Source organism: Musca domestica, unplaced genomic scaffold (genome assembly GCF_030504385.1).
Source record: "Musca domestica strain aabys unplaced genomic scaffold, Musca_domestica.polishedcontigs.V.1.1 27, whole genome shotgun sequence".
In the NCBI taxonomy this organism is placed as follows: domain Eukaryota; kingdom Metazoa; phylum Arthropoda; class Insecta; order Diptera; family Muscidae; genus Musca; species Musca domestica.
The window spans coordinates 10,756,397-10,779,578 of record NW_026712286.1 but is presented as its reverse complement, the minus strand read 5'-3'; the positions used below and the strand labels follow the sequence as shown (position 1 = coordinate 10,779,578).

Here is a 23,182-nt window from a genome sequence, read left to right as displayed (position 1 = left end):
GTCATTCCGAGGTTATTATATTTCGCGTTTTTCAACAATTTTTATAAATTTAAATGATTTTTCATGATGATTTTGATTTTTGCATCTACCTGTGTTCTTGTACCATGTTGTGTCATCAAACTGATGCTGGGTTCATACTGATGACAAATACATAAGAATATATTTCTTAAAGCTAACTGGCCACACAACATATTTGCTTCCAAATGATAATTAACAAATGGTATATTTTGTCGGAAATGTGAGCCAAGGTTTAGCCATGGCACAATCTGCTTTTTGGGATGAAAGAAAATCGCTATCATATTAGAAACTCTGTTCTTATTGAATAAAAGCAAAAATGTCGAAAATAGCAACAAATTTTAGAATAAGTTTAGATTTGTTCGAATTGATCACCTTTGGCACGAAGCATGGCCTTCAAACGGTCAATGAAATCGTCACACGCTACCCGAATGTTGTTCTGCGGTATTTTGGTCCATTCCCGGCGAAGCGTTTGCTTGAGGTGATCGACACTTTGGTAGTTATTTAGTGCCAATCTTGCTTTTCTTGCAAAATACTCCAGACACAATAGTCCAACGGATTGGTATCCGCTCGGAGATTTTGGTGGCCATTGTGCGCTGGAAATGAAGCGAAGAACATCATTTTGTAAGCATTCTTGGGTGGCGCATGCTGAGTCCTGTTGGAATGCCCAAAGTCTGCGGCCAAAATGTTTGCCTGACCAAGGCTTTAATATACCCTCCAGAATATTTTCACGATAATATTCGGCATTTATTCTGATGCCACGGTCGTTTAATACGAGCGCAGAGCAAACATCGGCTGTTATGGCGGCCCACACAATCACCATGGCCGGCGCTTGAGTTCTGGTGGCCCAGCGAAGGTGCACATTTTCAGCTGACCTCTTTGGCAAGTAAACACGGTAATTTTGATAGTCTACAAACTGCTGGACAACGAATGTTTTTTCATCGGAGACCACCAAACCAAATTCGGCAGTTCACCACTTTCGGCCAAGCGAAGCAACTCTTTAGCTCTTTTGAATCTATTTTCTTTCTGTTGCGGTGTAAGTTCTTGCACTTTTTGGAATTTCAATGGCTTTACCCCGAGCTTATTTTTTAATACGTGCCGATTGGAATGTTGCGATATGTTCAGCTCACAAGCCATTTTTCGGCCATTGCGACGAGGGTTTCTATCAAGTCGCTTCTATGAGTGCAAACAAGTCGTTTCAAAATCAAAAATGTTTATGAATAAAAATATTCCAATATATTTTATGTTATCTGTACTTTAAGTCCTCCAATATATTAATAATTAACTAAAATTAAGTATTACTAATTTATGTTATTTTGTTGTATTTTTTTCTGTTTCGGTTTATTCATATGTGTTCTAATTTAATTTTTTTTGAGGTTTGTTCTTTCTGTTTGGTAATTTCCATTTGAATTTTATAAAAAAATATTTAAATGTTTTTTTATTTACTTAAATTTACAAAATATATTTAAATTTGTAGACTAATATTGGTTTGTATACAAATAAGGAGAAGTAATGATTCGTTTTTTTTTTTTTGTTATATTTTGTAAAAATATTAAACAATTGTTTTAGAAAAAGAATTTAAAAAGAACAATAGCTTGGTTCATTACCAAATATTTGAAATAATAAAAAAAAACTTGTTGATACATTAAAATAAAAAAAAATCAATCAATTTTTTAAACATAACAGGATTTTCTTTAAGGATGATCGGAGTTGATGATGATATATGTAAAAATCATGGTTTTAGTGATTTTTTATTTTTTTTTTTTTGCAAAAATTAGAATATAAGAAATACTATACAATCTGTGTGTTGGTGTGTACTTTGGAAAACAACCAAAACTTGGCCCTGTTTTGTAGCTATACACTTTTGACCTTCTAGTAATTAAAAAAAAACAATAGCTTAATGTAAAATAACAAGTTGTGGCAACCCTGTCTTGAAAATAGCAACATAATGTGTTTAATTTGGTTACATTAAAAGATACAATTTCTTAATCTATCTCTCTTGCTCTCGGAGATTACCAGTGACATGTAACTGTGAACCGGGAAAACATTTTTCCTATGTATAAACCATGGTAGAAGAATATAGGTAGTCGTATCGACACAGCTGCTGGAACAATGAACTGTCGAATTGAAAATTTTGAATGAAAATTTATTTAAATTTGTTAAAATTGTTGAAAAATGCCTATTTAAACAACCTCCGATTGTTGTCGTATACGAAAACTTATAAAAATCTTCTTATTTTTGAAAAAAGAAAACATTTTAAAATTGTTGACATATCAATGTACCCAAGCTTTGATGCATCTACCTGTATTCTTCTACCATAGTATAAACAATATAAGGGAGACGGAAAATAGTTAAGGTAATACATCATATTCAAGATGTGGCCACCAGCCATTGGGCTACTTTAAATATTCTTAGGAGTTTGTAAGACAAAAACAAGGGAACCATGCTGGAAAGCTTTGGTGTTGTATTAAGGAAATCGTTAGGTCTTAGATGAGAAATTTAGGGTAAATATGTGTGAGAAATTTAAAAAATTTATAAAACAATCCCTGGTTTACTCCCTTCCCTCCCTCTCTCTCTTTTGATAAAAAAGATTTTATTTGCCACGAAATTGTCACTGTGTATGGTCATCAGATTACATATATAATACAGTAAATGACCATTAAGAAGATAATAATTAATGTATGGCCATGTAACATAACATGGAATTCCATAATTTTTAATTCAATGTGTTGCCGTGTAGCATACAAAATTTCATGTGTGGCAAGTTGGCTTTAATTTATCTAGCAATGTACATATTTGCATATGTCCAGTTTAAGAGAGATTAATAGCTGAGAACATGAGAGATATTAAATAAAAACGCGCGAAACCATGCGTCTGTGTAACCCAAAAAATGTCACCATAACTGGAAGTGGAGAAAAACATAAACTTAACCAAACACCTAAAAGAATAAACAAAATTATTTGTTCATAATGAGACTGATAGAGAGAGAGAGCGAGGGGGAAAAGGTAAAAAATGCAAGAGCAATTTACAAAAGTAAATGTTTGAGAGATCCCTTTTTTCCCCATTCTGCTTTCGTTTGGTCAAAATCATCTCACCCTCACTCTCTCTCTCTGTGTATCAAAAATATATAGACAAAAAATCACCTTTGGTTGCCTGACATTACACAGAAAATAAGGATATGTATCAACGTTTTTCCGATTTATTATTTAGAGGCACTGAAAGACGGGTGCGCAGGCTGTGAGTTGATGATGATGCATTTTTACCATTTGTTGTAGTTTTTTCCTGGGCTTTATTGCTGCTTTCCGATGGAAGACCGGCTAGAGATTGACGTCGAGTAGTTAAACGTTTCGATGGACCAGTAGCAGCAGAAGCATTGCTTGCCGAGTTGTTGGAGGCAGAAGATGTTGAGTCCTTGCGTGCATTGTTACTGCTATTGTTTGGATTGTTGGAGGTATTTGCATTGGCAGTGCTATTGTTTGTTAAGTTGTTGCTGCTGTCGCTACGTTGGCGTTTTGTGGCAGGTTGTGGCACATCTAGGTGGGTGTGCAAAGTTTGGAAAAATGAGACAAACATAGTTAAATATATGACGACATCAAGACAATAACTTTTGTTTTGTTAAAAAAATACGGAAGAAAAACATTTAAATAAATATTCACTAAAATCATCAATGATTTAAGTCGCCTGTGGTTGCTGTAAGGAGTTGTTGATTTTGAAATTTGCTAAGTTCTTCATCTTCTTTTGGGGCATTTCTATAAATTTGTTTATCTACATCATCACCATGCTGTCCACCATTAACATCATGGCTATCAACACCATCATCATCATCTGAGCTCACAAGAACGAATCATCATCCATCATGGTACGATAATATATATATTTTTTTTAAATTTTGTCAAAAAAAGAGAATACAAAAAAAAAAGAGATGCAAAAAACAAATATTTTTAAGATTTGGAATAATCTAGACAAGAATTGACAAAGTTTTGCATGAAAACGTGATTGTGTTTTAAAGGGCTTGGCTGGGGTCGTAGGAGATGTATTCATGATCGATGATGCGGTATTCAGAAGCTGTGTATTGCGGTAGTATGAACATCCTCCAATAGAGAGAAAAAATGAAAAAAGATAGTAAAGAGATAGATCGATGCACAACAATATATTGCAGCTATGAAGAGGTGTCTGCTGTCCCCCACTATCTGATGTCTGATGGTTTTGGCTTTATGGCATGATTTATATACATGGTGCATGTTATGATTCATGATTTTGTTGGAACTGTGATTTAGATGATATTAACTTGAATTATTGTTTACAAAACAAAATTAACTTTTATTGAAAAAGTGATGAGCAGTAACTTAAAATAGAAAATAATATTTTGTGACAAGAAAAACTAAATAATTCACAAATTCGAGATTTTCTCTATCATCGAAGAAGTTTTAAGTATCATTTCTAGCAAAAAAAAAAAAAGGCTTTCGCGTGGCAAGAGCTATGGAAGACCCTAGAGAGAAGGACCTCCATACTTTTGAAGACTATAAAGGGGATTTTTATTAAATGGAAAATCATATAGGAGGTCTTATATCACATAGAAGGCTCTCTTAGGGCACTTTTTTATATAAGGGCTTTGATAAGGACTTCCTAAGTGTAGGGGTTAAGTCATCGACTGTCATTGGCTTAAGTCATCGGCAGGCTTCTTCGTAGATGAACAAAGAAGTTTTAGTCCTTACCTTAATTCTATCACATACAGGGTTAGATGAAAAAACTGCAACCAACTTCAGAATGCTGTCATTTCTAAGCCAATCGTCCGACAGCAGTTAAAATTATTCCAGTGACAGCTCGTAGTGTTTACAAGCATTTTGGTGAGAATTTTCCAGAAAATTTCCAAAAAAGGGAATACATAAAACGCTTATTTTGCTGGCTTAAGTCATCGGCAGGCTTCTTCGTAGAGAAATTAAGGAGTTTTATGTTAACTTAGTTCGATTTTGGCCATAGGCTCCTTTGTTTATTTCTGAAGAAGCCAGCCGATGACTTAAGCCAGCCAAATAATCGCTTCAAGCGTGATGGTGTGATTTCTTTATATTTGGCTGGAAAACTCACAAGAGGCTATCGTTTGAGCACTCTAGCATTTAAATGTCAATAAATCTTTTGTGTCTAGTACCATCGCCCGTTAACGTGATACTGGAAGCGTAACCCTACGGCAAGAAAGTGGAGGGAAGAAAACAGCAACATTAGCAGAAATGGTTCGAAAAGTAAAGAAGCGACTTGATCGAAACCCTATCGCAGTGGCCAAAAAATGGCTCGTGAGCTTAACATATCGCAATATTCCATTCGGCAAATATTGGAAAATAAGCTCGGGGTAAAGCCATTGAAATTCCAAAAAGTGCAATAACTTACACCGCAACAGAATGAAAATAGACTCAAAGGAGCTAAAGAGTTGCTTCGCTTGGCCGAAAGTGGTGAACTACCGAATTTGGTTTTCTCCGATGGGAAAACATTCGTTGTCTAGCCAAACAGAAAGAAAATAGACTCAAAGGAGCTAAATAAATATTATTGCGAAAATATTCTGGAGGGTATATTGAAGCCTTGGGTACGCAAACATTTTGGCCGCAGAACTTGGACATTGCCACAGGACCCAGCACCAGCAACACTCAGCATGCGCCACCCAAGAATGGTTACAAAATGAGGTTCCTCGCTTCATTTGCAGGGCACAATTGCCACCAAAATCTCCGGATACCAATCCTTTGGACTATTGTGTCTGGAGTATTTTGCAAGGAAAGCAAGGTTGGCACTACAAAATACCAAAGTGTCGATCACCTCAAACAAGCGCTTCGCCGGGAATGGACCAAAATACCGCAGAGCAACATTCGGACTGCGTGTGACGATTTCATTGGCCATTTGAAGGCCATAAGTCGTGCCAAAGGTGACTAATCCGAATAAATCTAAACTTATTTCAAAATTTAATGCTACTTCCGACATTTTTTGCTTCCATTCAAAAAAAAAAAAAAAAAAAAAAAAAAAAAAAAACAAAAAATGTAAAAATGTTGGCGTTTGACTTTGTTGCAGTTTTTTTTATCTCACCCTGTATAACATTAAAGACCCTGTAGAATTCCTTGTGTTACAGAAGTCTCTAAGAGTTTAGACTTGCATATCAGACTCTAAATGGGACCTTCATTAACGGCGAAATAAAACATTCTTAACCGCTTTTTGCCATTGGGAACAGCCTTTCTAAAAGTTAGTCTTTCATATAGAAAAGTCTGAGATAGATAGAGTTCCGCATTAAAGGTCGAACACATCTTGTATAAAATGGAAAAGCTATGAGGGGATATCCTTTTCTATTTTTCACCGTCTAAGGTAGGTCTTCTATATTATATCGAAGACTCGGAAATTTTCCATAAGCTCGAAGACCCATTGGTCTTTCCATTATATTGAAGACACCCTTAAATGTCTTCTATTGCATGGAAGAATCTAGAGGGGTCTATCAAGACATAGCTTATAACACAAGAGCCTCGAGAAAGTCTTCTATATTAGATAACTTTTTTGGAAAGTATAGTGTGACCAGAAGCACTATAAGCTTCGTAAAAAATTAAATGGATTTTCAAATTTGTGAATATATTTAATTTCAAGTCTGCATTGAATCCAAAACCATTTAAAATTAAAAAAAATAATATAAAACTGTAGCAAAACTCACCTCTCATTGATAGCCTTCTTTTGGTATTTTGTGTTTTATCCGACTCCCTGCTATTTGCCGAGGACGATGATGATGATGATGACGACACTGCAGATTTATTATCCGTTATTGTCTTTTTATCCATGCCATTTGAAAGACGACGCAATCCATTCGATTTCTCATTACTATCATCATCATGTGCTGCCGACTTCTTGGCAACACCTTTGCCATTGCTTAGCTTTTCGCCGTTTACGACTGTTGCAACAACATTATTGCCCTCACTGCCGCCATTTACGGCCGAGTGTATACTGGATCGTTTGAGTGCACTACCAGCGCCCGAACGCTTGGCTGGCGGTTGCATTGATTTCTTGTTACTACCCGGGGTTTCGAGTTTATTTTGCACAGCCTTATTTGCCGCCGTTGATGCAGTGACCGGCTTTTGGGGAGATTTTAGTTTTTGTTCCTCCTGCTTATGTATACCAACTTCTAGCCAATATTTTAATTGTTGTTCACGTTGGCGGGACATTAAGACCTGGCCTTCGGGATATCTACTAAGGATACCTTGAAGTTTTTGCACAATCTTATAGAAGGTTTCCGGCGAGATCAGGCCATAGTCGTAGAGAGAACTCATGTGTAAAATAAAGTTGCGATAAATATTCTTGCGTATGATTTCATAACCATTGCTTTCAATGAACATTTCACAGGCAATCGGTAGCTGGCAGTCGCCAACAAAGCCATGTTTCATAACATGTAAATTCCAGAGCTTCATGAGCTCCTTTTCGCCCTCATTGACATCGGTGAACTCGTCAATCATCTGTATGGTCTTCTGGCGTAGCCACAAGGGATCACTTTCACCCTCCGAATCGATGTCAAGTTCTTTGGGATGTACAGGCAGGCAGGTTTCGGTGTGATGATAGAGTCTGCACAATAATTGGAAAATGCTATTAGAAAATGTAATAATCAAACGGAGGCAAGGTAAATAACCCACCTGTTATGACCTGTTACATAGGGCCTTTGATTGGACAAATCATCTTCATCCAGTTCCAAAAATTCATCCAAACAAGTTTTTTGACGTCGCGGGCGACAGACCAACAGATTCGTGACCGAGGTACGCCGAACTGGGCCACATGTCCGGGCAAAGGAGCAACCAGAAGGCCCCGCCAAATCATAGGGGGAGCCGGCATATGAGCCATCGTATGAATCATTGATGGTAACATCAATGCGTGCCCCATTACCAGCGGCCGGTTGATAGGTAAAATTAAATCTGGCATGGCATAGCTTCAAGTGTTTCAGCAACGAATATAGTCGCATACAATCCAGGCCACACCATGGACAAATCACCTCTTGGGTATATTCGGTTTGTTGTCGTGTATTGTTGCTGTACAGAAAGTTGTAAATAATTTGGATTTTTTCCGTTTTAGCCAGGGGTTTTTTACTTGACGACACCAATGATGAACCACCGGCTAATCTAGAACCAGTTTTTCTGTTAGTAGATGAGCCCTTAGGACAATTATTATTATTGTTATTGTTATTATGCTGGATTTGTTCTGTTGCCGCAATGTTATCTTCCTCGTGAAGAATTTCCGAAAAACTGCCATATTTCTCCATATCACTTGACAAAATCTCCTTCGGCAGCTCATTTGCCGACCATGTCAGGCGAAACTTCAAGGTTGGATATTGGGCAAATACATCAAATTTCATCGATATTGGAATGTAATTATCGGGCAAAGTTTCCCAACTACGTTTCTTTGGTGAAAATGATTTGATTATTGATGAGTTGAGTTCCTGCAATGCAGCATCATAGTCGCCCTCGGGTATACAGCCTATGTTCTTCTCATAGACAATAACTTCACAGCCATAAAGTTTGGTTGACATTTTGGGACGTTTGGTGGGCGTTTCTGGAAATGCAAAATGGAAAAGTGAAAAAATAATGTTTTTTTTTCGAAAGTGTTTGACTTACCATTATTGCCATTTACAGTATTTTCATTGCTGCTGGGTGCAACTTTAATGCGAAACAACAGCTTATAAATGGTATGTTGATCCCCCAGCGATTGTATGGATTGAGCCGGTATGGATATGGCGGTCATTTGATCCAAATTATCATGGGGATTATAAACCACAGTGGATGAATAGGACTGAAAAAATTTGGCCAAGGGAAGATAATTTTAAAACTTCACAGATAGAACCCAGACACATTCTGCAATACATACCAATACTTCCTGGAAATCCGATGTGCTATCCTTTCGTTTACTTTTGGTTATTTTATATAAGGTCGCCTCCACTGTTACCACATCGCCTTGCTGCCAGCTATGCTCAACACTGGCATTCTTTTCAAATAAACCAAAATAGATGATATTCAAAAAGTTATTGGTCAATGTCTGACCCTTTTGCGTGATGGTATCCAACATATTGTTGACTTTAAAATTGTTGCGTTTCTTGTGATTGCGCGACATGCGTTCCTTCATGTAGCTGAGGGTACGTTGGAGAAATAAGGGACTGGTGCCATGGCGAATACGCAGAAAACGATATATTTGTGTGGGTTCTGAGACAAAGAAGCAAAACAAAAAGTATGGCATTAGTAAAGTGGACCGAACATTTTACGGCAATACAAAGTTCAACATACTTTCAAAGGCCTGCAAAAAGAGTTCCTGCTCCTGTTGCTGACCATTCAGTTTGATTTGTTCGGTCGACGTTGGCGTCGCAAGTGCACCATTTCCATTTAACATATTTGGCTGTTGTTGCTGCTGGTGATTGTTATTTGCCTGACTGTCCAAATTATTATTATGATTTGCCATGGAATTGGAATCATTGGAATCTTTGGCTTCCTTTTCACGTTTCTTTTGCGGTGGCATTTTTTTCATTTCTGTTTTTCTTTTTCGCAACCAAACACGCACACTCACTTAAACACACACACACGCACGCACACACAATCCTCTCCGTTGTGAGCAAACAAACCAACCAACGCCAGACTTCTTATAATTGCCACCAAAAAAAAACATAAATTTTGCAATTATTCATGCAGAACTTTTATATTCTCATATGCACTATACTCTGCCTTGTCCTTGATTTTAATTACCGTATTAAAAAGCTTAATTTTTCCATAAAAATTGTTCATTAAAAAATCCGTTTGAGAACACAGCGCGCGAATCTTTTTACAATAGAAAAATAAAAGACATATAACTAATCACCATAGAGTGATAGCCGGGAAAATGGAGAAGGGCAAAAGGTAACACTCACTGCCAAATGATGCCTTCTAACTGAACATATCACATTCACATGAGTACACATTATCGAGCATCCTCTATATATTTATTTATTTATTTCTTCCACTTAAGTAATACAAATCCCATCAAACCATATACAATTATTACTAGTTACAAAAAAGCCTGAGCTTATAATAATACAATTATTTCTTATTTCCTAAAATACACCATAGCCGGGAATATGGAGAAGGAAGAAGGCTACACTCACTACCAAATAGTGCCTTCTAACTGAACATATCACATTAACACGAGTACACATTATCGAGCATCCTATTTTTAGGCAAATAATTTAGTAATTTTTTTGCTGTAAAAGAGCAAGGGACAATATGGTGATAAAGATTAATTTCTTTTTATTATTTTTTGTTGTGCCTAACTTCGAAAGAAAAATCCATTAAAGTCAGAGAATACATAAGAGGATTTTTCTGGCATAAATCAATGGTATGTTCTTCAATAAAACAAATCAAATTCTTCTTAAGTACAATGTTTATTGACAATATAGTAGAGTACACATTCAGCTTGTATAAAATCAAAAAAAATTCGCTAAGTAACAACTTGTTGCATTCGTTCATCGAACGTTTATCCTATAACTAAAATAAGAAAAAAAAAAAACTTAAGTATCACTTGATCGTCCAATTGCCACAATTGTTGCATTTTTGGCATTTAATAAATGTGACATTTCTTCGTGACCTTCGGCGGAAACTCCAATTTGTTTATCATCCGTTGCTTCCGCCTCGTCAATATACGGCAGGGTCGATAGGTTACCAGTTGCTATCGCCGCCCCCACGCTACTCATGCCATTTTGTTCAATGTCTGTCTTTTTGAGATCTTTCAATTCCACCGGATCCGCCGCAGCCGTGGCTGTATCATAGATGGGCGGTATTAAACGTTTTCGGGAAAGTAATAACCAAATCATTGAAACCAACATCATAACTGAGGTCAAGCCAAATGTCCAATAGGTACCCAGACGGGTATAAATCGAGCCAACGAATACCGGGCCCATAACACGAGACAAACAGCCGGAACCTATTTGGAAATAGAGACAAGAATATTTATAAATATTTGCTTAAGGTTTTATTGTTTTTTTCCCCACCTGTCATCAAACCCATCCACACACCCTGAGGTCGGGGCCCCAACACTTTGGAGAATATGGTCTGTATCAATGTTACCCCAATGGGGTAACCAATCGATGTAAAGGCATAACCAATTATGAACTGGGACAATGTTAGAGCTGGTGTGATTTCACACCATTGCTGGGTTCGTGGACAACCCAAAAATATCTCATCATCCGGTGTTAAATCCAATGTTGAATTGCCCGTCAGCGGTATTGTTACATTATAAACTTCGGCAACTTTCGGTGGACCATCACCCCAGGGTATGTAGAGCACCCGTCCCAATACCATCAGCGAGAAACCACCCCATATCAAAACTTGATTTTCGGGAAAAAATTTACACAGCGGATTGATGGCAACGAATGTTATTAGCGCCACAATGGCTCCAACGGACATCAGTATTCCCATATAGTGTACGGCCTGTTCATTGGACCAGGCGAATTGTTCCATGGTTAAGGATGTGCCCAAGCTAAAAGAAAGAACCATAATTGAATGATTGCAATTGTGTTCATATGAGACTTAACCATTGGTACAACTTACGTTTCCAGCAAAACAAAATTGAAAACCAACACAAAAAATGCCACAATCAGGGTCCAAGCCGATACATAGTCGGGTTTAATGGATTTCCAGGTTTCTTTTTCAGATGTTTTTCCCTGCATTATCATAATTTCACGGGCGGCTACTCTACGTTCCTGGAATGAGATATATACGAAAAAATGTAGTAAATTTCAAATATTCAAAAATCATTGAATTAGGAAAAATTTATTCAAAGTCATATTTTCTAGAGAAAAGTTCAATCAGGGAGAACTTTCCTACATCCAAATAATCTTTCCAGCAGAAGAGTTCGACCAGAAATGAATTATTTTTATGGCAAAACACATCAAAGGTCCTTCAGGGTGATTTTGCCTATATAACAACCCATCCATAAGTTCATCTTTGATGCATTTTTATAAAGAAAAGTAAGAGTGCCATCCCAGATGAACATTTCCATGTCTAAAAAATTAAATACTGCAATTCGCCTGCTCACCTCAAATACGGCCGGCATAAACATTATTAGATTTCCAATACTCATCACAACATTAATCCAACTCGGTGCAGTGTACATGTTAAAAACGACGCCGCCACCAAACAATTGTATGCCATCCGAACCCAAGGGCGTAACCAGAGCCTGCAGTCCCGGACCAATGATGAAACCCAAAACTTGTGCCAACGATATCATCGACACAGCATTTGTGCGTTCACTGAGACGTGTTGCATCCGACAGATACGAACGACACACGGCCGTATTTGACGAACTGACACCAATGAGAAATCTCGATGCCCACATCCAATATTTCACATTGTCGGGTTTTAGTTCCAGCGATGAATACATGGCACTGGCCACTGTGAAGAGCGTAAGGGAACAAATCATGGGTATTCGGATGGAATGTATTTTATTGCTCCACCAGCCAAACAGGGGGCTAAATATCATTTGACCCAAGGGATTGGCAGCCACAATAAGACCCATAAACTCTTTGCCGGCGCTTGGATCTAGCTAAGAAGAAACGGAAAACATGATGGTTATTAAAGCATTCCATTACTAGTAGATAGATATTACCTTCTTCAAATATGGCCATATTCCGGTGAGAATTATACTGAAGGCAAGCGACATCAGGAACATGGTGAAATATATAATACGCACAGATCGCCAGCGGGCCCGATATTCATCCAATGTTTCAAATCCATCATTGACATTGTCGGGAATTTTTGTGGTACGAAAACTTTTTTTAAGTTTTTCCATTGTGACCACAGATGTGAGGGGGGTGGGGGCGGTGGGGCAGGGTGAGAGGGGCTTTGTACTTGCACCTGGTGCTGTGTTTTGCCTATTAATTAAGTGAAATAGGAAATATCAAGTCCTTTTTGAAGGACTGGCAACTTTGAACAGTTATCACAGATAATGTTGTTTGTTATGTTTCCAATTGGGCATGCTGGAAGAATGTTTGGAAAAAGAAGAAATATTAAAAATGTGAATTTTTAATTATTTTTCATAAATACTTGTTTTCCATTAAGAAAATAATGCAAAATTGCATTGTGCTTTAGTATAATGTCACATAAATCCATATGGCGGGAGAACCAGACATTTATATGCTGCCTTACTGCACATGCATGAATGTGTGTGTGTGTGTGTGTGAGAGAGATTTAATATATCTCTGCTTTGAAGTCATTGTCGATAAAAGCTTTATTAAAGGATATTTTAAGAAGTGTCCATGAAATCAAAAGCTCCTTTGAAGGAATGTCTTGTGTCACATGCTGCTGAATGTTTCATAGAGGAGATATAGGGACGCTTTCGACCCCCTCCCTCGTCTTCCCACAAACTCAGAAATGTGTAATGAAATACATCCGTGTCTGGCGCAAGAGAAAAGACGTCGTTAACAGCTGTTGCTGCTACAGTGTCAAATAACACAATTTACTAAAGTCACATGGCCACATCCTAAACTCGATGTTCATGATATTTGTTATGGAAAAATTAATATTTCTTTAAGGTGAAACTTTTGCTCTGTTCCAGGACTGGAGGAATGCAAAAATGTTTACTTTTTTTTCTTTATGATTTTGAAACAAAAATTGCAAAACTGATAGATTCTGGCCGGTTCTGGCATTGAGCATTTATTGATCTTTAATGAAAAAATGTATTCAAAATGATTTTTCTTTTCGAACAGTTGGTACGAAAGATATTAAAAAAATAAATTTCATACGACTGGACGTTTTTATAAATAAAAATACATCATGAGCTTCATATTGGGATGAAGAATTTTCCTCATATGTGAACATTTTTGCATAATACTTGGCCTGTTCCAGAACTGCAAGAATGTAAAAGACAGCCGATTTTCCCTTTATGATATTGAAAAAATTTACGAAAGTTGTAGATTCTTGGAGGTTCTGGAACACCCCAAATATGTATTATCAATGAATTTGATTCTATGAATATATTTGTCGTGGACGAGTTAAGGTGGGAATACATAAAGCGCCTATTTGATTGGCTTAAGTCATCGGCTGGCTTCTACGGAAATGAAGAAGGGAGCCTAAGGCCAAAATCGAACTAAGTCAACCTAAAACACCTTTTTTCCTATACGAAGAAGCCAGCCGATGACCAAATAAGTGCTTTATGTATTCCCATCTTTAATTTTTATAGAAAAAAAATATCAAGAACAAAATTTTTATTTAGAAAAGTTCTGTATTGATATATATTTTTACAAATTATCCTGGACAAACTTACTTCTTGAGAAGACTTGATCATAAATGAACTATTCTTAGAAAAATCTATGAAAATCATTCCTCATCATTTTGTGATCGCTTATTTTTTTATACCCTCCACCCATGGAAGAAGAATACAGGTAGATGCATCAACGCTTGGGAACATTCATGTCAAGCATTTTTAAATGTCTTTTCAAATGTAAGTTGATTTTTATATGTTTTCTTGTACAACGTCATTCGGAGGTTATTACAATACGCGATTTTCGACAATTTTTACCAATCTTAGTCATTTTTCATTCAACATTTTCAATTTCGAAATTGGCTTGACAGTTCATTGTTGCAGCAGCTGTGGCGGTGCGTCTACCTATATTCTTCTACCATGCCTCCACCATAGTATGGAGGGTATATTAAGTTTGTCATTCCGTTTGTATCACTTCGAAATATAAAATTTAGACCCACAAAGTATAAATAAATATAATAATAATATATATAATAATAATAATAAATAAATTCTATGTCGACTTAGCGATATACGTCCGTTTGTGGAAATCCCTCTAGCTTCCGAACGAAATGAGATAGATTGATAAAATTTTACTCAAACGTATATTATCTCTGCAGGACTTTTGGTATTGAAAATGAGTCATGTAGGTCCACGTTTTGGTATAGCCCCTATATAACGGTACTTCCCGATATTCGGTATTTTGATGATTTTAGCGACATTTTTAACCGAAATTCTTTCAAATTTGGTATTTGAAGTTCGTAATGGATACTAGAGCCAAGGACAGAAAATTGTCTGTGCACATCCACGTCTTCGTATAGTCCCCATATGACGGTACCTCACGATATTCGGTTTTTTGATGATTTTAGCGACATTATTCGCCGGAATTGTTTCAAATTTGGTATTTGAAGTTCGTAATGGATACTACAGCCTAAGACAAAAAATTGTCTGTGCAAGTCCACGTCTTCGTATAGCTCCCACATAATGGTATCTCCCGATATTCGGTATTTTGATGATTTTAGCGATATTATTCAACGGAATTGTTTCCAATTTGGTATATGAAGTTCGTAATGGATACTAGAGCCTAAGACAAAAAATTGTCTGTGCAAGTCCACGTCTTCGTATAGTCCCGATATAAGGGTACTACCCGACATTCGGTATTTTGATGATTTCAGCGACATTATTCAACGGAATTATTTCAAATTTGGTATTTGAAGTTCGTAATGGATACTACAGCCTAAGACAGAAAATTGTCTGTGCCGGTCCAGGTCTTCGTATAGCCCCCTTACAGCTTTTTTACTCGTTTCTGTTTCATTGCATTTCCTCGATAAGCAAAACAGAATCGATGTTTGTTTGCGTGTATATTTTTAGTTTATACCTTAACTACGGTGCCATGCACAAAATAAGATAACTAGAGCACTTGGAATTATAGCTTTACGGCACACCACGGCGTCTATAGAAATTAATTGCCAACATTTCATATCAGAAAAAAGAAAACTTGAGTTAGAGACTGATTAAACAAAACTACAACAACAACAAATATTGGGTGGAATAAATATAAATATGTATGCATATTCTATTTTACCCGTCAAATAAGTCATAGATGAAGAACGTTTTCTGACAACAACTCATCATAGATAAACTATTTGCAGAATTTATTTTTGATCCGTTTAAATGGTGTATTTTATAATTTTTGGCATTATCTGTGGCCAAATAAATATGTGACCTTCATTCGGGTAATATTGTTAACAGTTGGGTTAATTTAATCAGTCTCCAAATTAAGGTATCTTTTATGGTAACTAGCATGGTAGAATTAAGAAGGTAAAGTCATGTGATCATTTGTTTACAATTTTTTCAAAATTACCATAATTTTTACACTTTTTTTAATTTTATTGAATGAAAGCAAAAAATGTCGGAAATGGCATCAAATTTTAGAATAAGTTTAGATTTGTTTGAATTGATCACCTTTGGTACGAATTATGGCCTTCAAAGGGCAAATGAAATGAAGTCACACGCTGTTCGAATGTTTTTCTGCGGTATTTTGGTCCATTCCCGGCGAAGCGCTTGCTTGAGGTGATCGACACTTTGGTACACTTTTAGTGCCAACCTTGCTTTTCAAAATACACCAGACACAATAGTCCAGCGGATTGGTATAAAAATATTTTGATGGCCATTGTGCGCTGAAAATGAAGCGAGAAACGTTATTTTGTAACCATTCCTGGGTGGCGAGTGCTTAGTGCGATGGTGCTGAGTCCTGTTGGAATGTTGAAGGTCTGGGGCCAAAATGTTTGCATACCCAAGCCTTTAATACATCCTCCAGAATATTTTCGCGATACTATTTGGAATTTATTCTGATGCCACGGTCGATTAATACGAGCGGAGAGCTTGAGCTCTGGTGGCCAATGGAAGTTGCACATTTTTCAGTTGACCTCTTTGGCAAGTAAACACGATCATTTTGTTGGTTTACAAACTGCTGCACAACGAACATTTCTCATCGTAAACCAAATTCGGCAGTTCACCACTTTCGGCCAAGCGAAGCAACTTTTTAGCTCTTTTGAGTCTATTTTCTTTCGGAACAAGTCTAGTTTAGTAAAAACTCTTAGATTTTTTCGAAATTTTTTCCAGAGGTAGGTATTGTTACCCTGATCCCGGGAAACTATTTTTTCTTGGGGGACGGACCCGGGACCCCAGATTTTTGACCCGAAAGTCCGGGATCAAGACCCCGCCTGGACCCGGATCCACTTACCCGATATAGACAATATGGGTATCGATTGAAAGCTTATGGAAATACCTATCCAACAAGTGGTCACATGAACAACAAGTGGTTGTCATGATTCGGAAGTTATAGTCAAATTATCGATTTTTTGGACCCGGATTTTTTATGAAACCCCCAAAAAGTCAAAAAAGGGCCCATTATGGGGGACAACAAAATTGATGCCAAATATATTGTCTATATCGGGTAAGTGGATCCGGGTCTAGTCGGGGTCTCGAACCCGGACTTTCGGGTCAAAAATCTGGGGTCCCAGGTCCGTCCCCCAAGAAAAAAATAGTTTCCCGGGATCATGGTTAAAATACCTACCACTGAAAAAAATTTTCGAAAAAATTGAAGAGTTTTTACTAAACTAGAGTTAAGCCAAAAAGTGTTTCGAAAATAAGTAAATTTTTGTAAGTTTTTTTTTTACGACACCAATCGGAGGTCCGTATGATATGCATTTTTCAACAATTTTTATAAATTTTAATAATTTTTCATTCAACAACTTTCAATTTACAAAACTGGTTTGACAGTTCATTGTCCCAGCAGCAGTGGCGATACGACTACTTGTATTCTTCTACCATGCCTCCACCATAGTATGAAGGGTATATTATGTTTGTCATTCCGTATGTAATACTTCGAAATATACATTTTAGACACCACAAATTGTATATACTCTTGATCAGCATAAAATTCGATGTCGATTTAACGATGTCCGTCGGCTGTCCGTCTGTGGAAATACCTTTAGCTTCCGAACGAATTAAAGTAGCTTGATAAAATTTTAGTCAAATGTGTGTTTGGTCTGCAGGACTTTTGGTATTGAAAATGTGCTATATAGGTCCACGTTTTGGTATAGCCACAATATAACGGTACCTCTCGATATTCTGTATTTTGATGATTTTAGCGACATTATTCACCGAAATTGTTTCAAGTTTCGTGCTTGGAGTTCCTAATCAGTACTACAGCCTGTGACATAAAATTGCCTATGCAGGACCTGGTCTTCATATAGCCCCCATATAACTATACCTCCCAATATTCGGTATTTTGATGATTTTAGCGACATTATTCACCGGAATTGTTTCAAATTTCGTATTTGAAGTTCGTAATGGATACTAGAGCTTATAACAGAAAATTGTCTAGGTGGGTCCACGTCTTCATATAGCCCCCATATAACGGTACCTCCCTATATTTGGTATTTTGATGATTAAAGCGACTTTATTCACAGGATTTGTATTTGAAATTCCTTCAGCCAGTGCCAGAAAATTTTTTAAGCAGGTCTTCGTATGGCCTCTAAATATCGGCACCTTTTACCTACATTATTCACTGGAATTGTTAAAATTCCGAATGTTGCTCTGTGGTATTTTGGTCCATTTTCGGCCGAAGCGCTTGCTTCAGGTGATCGACACTTTGGTATTTTTTTGTAGTGCCAATCTTGCTTTCCAAAATACTCCAGACACAACAGTCCAACGGATTGGTATCCGGAGATTTTGGAGGCCATTGTGCGCTGGAAATGAAGCGAGGAACCTCATTTTGCTGCCATTTTTGGGTGGCGCGTGCTGAGTGCGTTGGCTCTGAGTCCTGTTGGAGTGTCCAAGGTCTGCGGCCAAAATGTTTGCGTGCCCAAGGCTTTAATACACCCTCTAGAATATTTCGCGATACTATTCGGCATTTATTCCGATGCCACGGTTGATTTATACGAGCGGAGAGCGGCCATTGGCAGTTATCGGGGCCACCATCCCATCACCATGCCCGGCGCTTGAGTTCTGGTGGCCAACCGAAGGTGCACATTTTTAGCTGACCTCTTTGGCAAGTAAACACGATCATTTTGTTTGTTTACAAACTGCTGGACATCGAATGTTTTCTCATCGGAGACCACCAAACCAAATTCGGCAGTTCGACATTTTCGACCAAGCGAAGCAACTCTTTAGCTCCTTTGGGTCTATTTTCTTTTCCTTTCGGTGTAAGTTCTTACACTTTTTGGAATTTCAATGTCTTTAACCCGAGCTCATTTTTCAATACTTGCCGAATGGAATATTGATAATATTAAGCCTGATTTTTAAATACATAAGAAAATAAAAAAAAAAACATAATTTTCCCACCTCGGATGAGAGATCCTCAACTCTCTCAGCTCTTGTATTCAATTATTTGGCATTCATTGTTATTGTAAACAACAAAAATCAAAACAAAACAGCTTCATTGACATACATTTGCTGCATCTATACATACAAATGTAGCTGCGCGACGTATGAGTGTGGTTTGTTTTTGTTTTTTTTTTTCTTTTCTGAGATAAAAACAATTTAAAAACCGGAAAATTTCTCTAACTACCCTGCAGGGAAATAAATTGGTTTAAAACTAATTTAAAATTAGTTTAAAAAAAACCACAACTAGTTTGTTTTTTGATTTATTTCCTTTACGCCAACTAACTATTTTAACATGGGGATGAGCTAGGCAGTGGACAATTGTCCATTCCTGCATTACTTTGAAACTAAATATAAACTAGTTACTTTTAAACTAACTATAAACCAATTACTTTTAAGCCAATTTTTAGTCAGTTGAAAAATATGTTAAAAAAGTTCAAAAAGATTTTTTTCTTATTTTTTTATTTATTTATTTTTTTATTTATTTATTTATTTTTTTTGTTTTGTTAATCAAATTCTTTATTTTCTATTTGGCTGCACTGTTTTTCTAAGCATATGTACTTGTGTATTAAGGTTAGCAGCACTAGCTTGTAATATTGTACGTTGCATTTATATCGAAGTATTTTTGGAAATGTATTATGCGAATTATTGCAAAGTAGTTTGATATAACCAATCATCTTTGCTTTTTAGGGCTGCTTTTTTCTCTAGAGAACTTATATGTGTTTTGTTTTTGCAATATATTTTCGTTTTGGTGTTTGAAGTGGTTGATATCCAGATGACTTTTCAACCAATTTGAAGTTAGTTGTAGAATAATGCATTTATAACTAACGATTTTCTCAACTGGTTGAAAAATGCCCCGCTGGTAAGTTAGTTAGTAAATGCATTATTCTACAACTAACTTCAAATTAGTTGAAAAGTCATCTGAATATCAACCAGTAGTGGTTACTTTGCTTTTTGATCTCCAGATGACTTTTCAACTAATTTGTAGTTAGTTGTAGAATAATGCATTTATAACTAACGATTTTCTCAACTAGTTGAAAAAAGTCTTGCAGGGTAACGTCAACATGTCTTATATAGGTATATGCGCGTTTGTGTGTTTGTGCCTTTTGATTTGGTGCATTCAATGGTGTTGTTATTGTTTTTGTGAAAGGGAGAAGAGCAAATGTATTCAGTTTGAAGATCTCTCTTGCTCTCTTGCTTTCCACAAAAACAGATTATTGATCAAAACAAGTGAGATATAAATATAAAAAACTAAATTCAAGAAGAAAAATGAACTATTAGCTAAGGTGTTCCTTTTTTTCAATTCAATAACATCCAAACACTCGAGAAAAAATATTTCCTAAATGAATTGCAAAGCAAACTGAGATATGTGGCTGAGTGTTGTGACAGATAAAAAGCTGTCTTTCCTTGGTTGAATAATAATAAAAATTATGTTGTTAATGTTATTTATCCACACACACACATATGCAAACAAGCTGGACTACTGCTCTACATCTGACAAATGAAAGGAATTGTTGATTACATGATTTCCGGTCGGTCCATAGCAAAGTCCAATTGTTATCGTTTAACATGTTAAAATATGTTCTGAAAGTCATGGAATCATTAGGGGTCGTTAAATTCCCTCTGGAAAAGTTCATCCAAAATAAAAATTTTTGAATAGAAAAGATGTTTTCATTCGGCAAATATTGAAAAATGAGCCATTGAATTTCCAAAAAGTGCAAGAACTTACACGGCAACAGAAAGAAAAGCTTAACTCTAGTTTAGTAAAAACTCTTCAATTTTTTCGAAATTTTTTTCAGTGGTAGGTATTTTAACCATGATCCCGGGAAACTATTTTTTTCTTGGGGGACGGACCTGGGACCCCAGATTTTTGACCCGAAAGTCCGGGTTCAAGACCCCGACTAGACCCGGATCCACTTACCCGACGTAGACAATATCTATCCAACAAGTGGTCACATGATGGGGTAAGATCTTACGATTCGGAAGTTATAGTCAAATTATCGATTTTTTGGACCCGGATTTTTTATAAAACCCCCAAAAAGTCAAAAAAGGGTCCATTATGGGGGACAACAAAATTGATGCCAAATTATAGCTGACACTTCTACCTTTCCAAAATGCTACAATTTGTGCTAATACCTTTTTCGGGTCCAGAGATATGGGTCTTTCCATTTGCCTAACCCGATTCTAACCAGTTCATTAAAATGATGTTTTTGTAAATAGCCGGCCTTCAGCTATAATTTGGAAACAATTTTGTTGACCCCCATAATGGGCCCTTTTTTGACTTTTTGGGGGTTTCATAAAAAATCCGGGTCCAAAAAATCGATAATTTGACTATAACTTCCGAACCATGACAACTTACCCCTTTATGTGACCACTTGTTGGATAGGTATTTCCATAAGCTTTCAATCGATACCCATATTGTCTATATCGGGTAAGTGTCCAGGTGGGGTCTTGATCCCGGACTTTTGGGTCAAAAATCTGGAGTCCCGGGTCCGTCCCCCAAGAAAAAAATAGTTTCCCGGGATCAGGGTAAAAATTCCTACCTCTGGAAAAAATTTCGAAAAAATCTAAGAGTTTTTACTAAACTAGAGTTGTTCCGGGAAGTATAAAAAGGCGTATAATGTGGCCCTATCGCGATTAATCTTAACACTTATCTCGATGATGTAAACAATCGTGTTTTTTTCGGCATTTTATTAAAATGTCTTAAACAACGTCTTTTGTTTCTATTTCGAAATCATTTTTGGGAACGTGTTTAATCAACCATTTATATAAATTTCGTTTGTGTTATTATAAGTGAGAGGATTCTAATACCATTGTTATTTGTTCCTCGGAAGATTGTGTCATTTCAATGGTTCTACTTGCTTTACAAAAAATTGCCAATGTGTCTATAATTGTCAGCACAACTGTTGAGTATCAAACACAAATACTACACTTCACACGCACTCTATTGTTATTTGTTTAAATTAATATAAAAATGCACTTGTTTTCCTTTTCCCTTCACATAACACACAAAATATTTGATTTCTTTTTCTTGGCGATTTCGATTTGACGTATAGAAATTTATTCAAATGAAAGAGGCAAACCAAATAACTCTTTAATACAAAATTTTCTGCTGTTCATTCCCACATCAAGAAATGACTTCATATTCTGGTTGTATTTATTTATTTTTTATGTTTTTTTTTTTCATATCCATATTTAAATAAAAAATACGACGCCAATGACCTCTTGCTATCCATTCATTATTTGTGTGTAAAAAAAAATCTGTTTATGCTTTGTTTTTATTGTGAACACTTATTTTCTCTATAAGAAAACACAAAAACAATTCCTACTTTTGTCCCGTTCAACGACAACTCGATTTTCTCGTCCCGACTCAGTACCGACAGACGACGACCTCTCTCGCACACGATCGTCAACAGACTGTGTTTGATTTTTTATGGGTAGCAAATGACAGTGTTTGCTTTTTCTCACGCTCCCCCCGTTTCCCCATAACAACATTGATCAAGCAACAAGTGAGCATGTACAAGCAGAGATGCCAATTTGGTGGTTTTCCCGTTACTTTTGGTGATTTTTGGCGCATAAAAACCACTGTTTATGGGGTTGTAGAGAATTTCTTTTTAAAATCACTGTAGTAGCGATTTTGGCTATTTGAGGTAATGGTTGTAGCGATTTTTACGCAAAATTGTTTATTGTCATCACTTTTAATGCAAATAAAAAATAATAACAGACAAAAGCCTATAAAAAGTTTGACAAAAAGACTACTTGTAACAACAATTTGACAATAAACTTATTAGTTGTTCACTATTGTGATTTGACTTTGTTTAAATTTCAAATCACAATTATGTATTTTGAACACAAACTAACACACACTTGGCTTACTAGCCGACCTTTTATAGGCCTTGTAAAGAACCTTTCTATGTAGAAATGATGCGTTTGAAAATAAACTGAGAAACGTTTGTTTGTATATGTGTGGGTGAGATTTGTTCTTCTTTTTGATTATGTCTTGTTTTTTATGTGAATTATT

At 36.4% G+C, this 23,182-nt stretch overlaps 2 protein-coding genes across 10 annotated transcripts; both read right to left on the bottom strand.

Moving 5' to 3' along the window:
- Positions 1–1,211: 1,211 nt before the first annotated feature.
- Positions 1,212–9,853, bottom strand: LOC101889775 (polycomb protein Su(z)12). 5 transcript variants are annotated; one of them, XM_059124077.1, is made up of 7 exons: positions 9,294–9,851; positions 8,881–9,212; positions 8,631–8,805; positions 7,659–8,568; positions 6,692–7,590; positions 3,159–3,548; positions 1,212–2,953 (listed from the first exon to the last, which is right to left on the bottom strand). In XM_059124077.1, the coding sequence occupies exons 1-6, from the start codon at positions 9,529–9,531 to the stop codon at positions 3,199–3,201; spliced, it is 2,904 nt and encodes a 967-aa protein (XP_058980060.1). In that variant the 5' UTR covers positions 9,532–9,851; the 3' UTR covers positions 1,212–2,953; positions 3,159–3,198. The 5 variants fall into 5 exon arrangements, with proteins under 5 accessions (XP_058980060.1, XP_058980061.1, XP_058980059.1 ...); XM_059124078.1 differs by having other exon boundaries at positions 1,212–2,917; XM_059124076.1 differs by having other exon boundaries at positions 1,212–3,548; positions 9,294–9,642; positions 9,747–9,836.
- Positions 9,854–10,398: 545 nt separating this feature from the next.
- On the bottom strand, positions 10,399–22,598 carry LOC101889947 (major facilitator superfamily domain-containing protein 8). Of its 5 annotated transcripts, none has more exons than XM_059124086.1 (6): positions 22,491–22,598; positions 12,640–13,009; positions 12,070–12,576; positions 11,583–11,734; positions 11,024–11,511; positions 10,399–10,956 (listed from the first exon to the last, which is right to left on the bottom strand). In XM_059124086.1, the coding sequence occupies exons 2-6, from the start codon at positions 12,820–12,822 to the stop codon at positions 10,544–10,546; spliced, it is 1,743 nt and encodes a 580-aa protein (XP_058980069.1). In that variant the 5' UTR covers positions 12,823–13,009; positions 22,491–22,598; the 3' UTR covers positions 10,399–10,543. The 5 variants fall into 5 exon arrangements, with proteins under 5 accessions (XP_058980069.1, XP_019894577.2, XP_005189795.2 ...); XM_020039018.2 differs by having other exon boundaries at positions 22,384–22,507; XM_005189738.4 differs by lacking the exon at positions 22,491–22,598 and adding an exon at positions 21,973–22,311.
- Between the last annotated feature and the right edge of the window lie 584 nt (positions 22,599–23,182).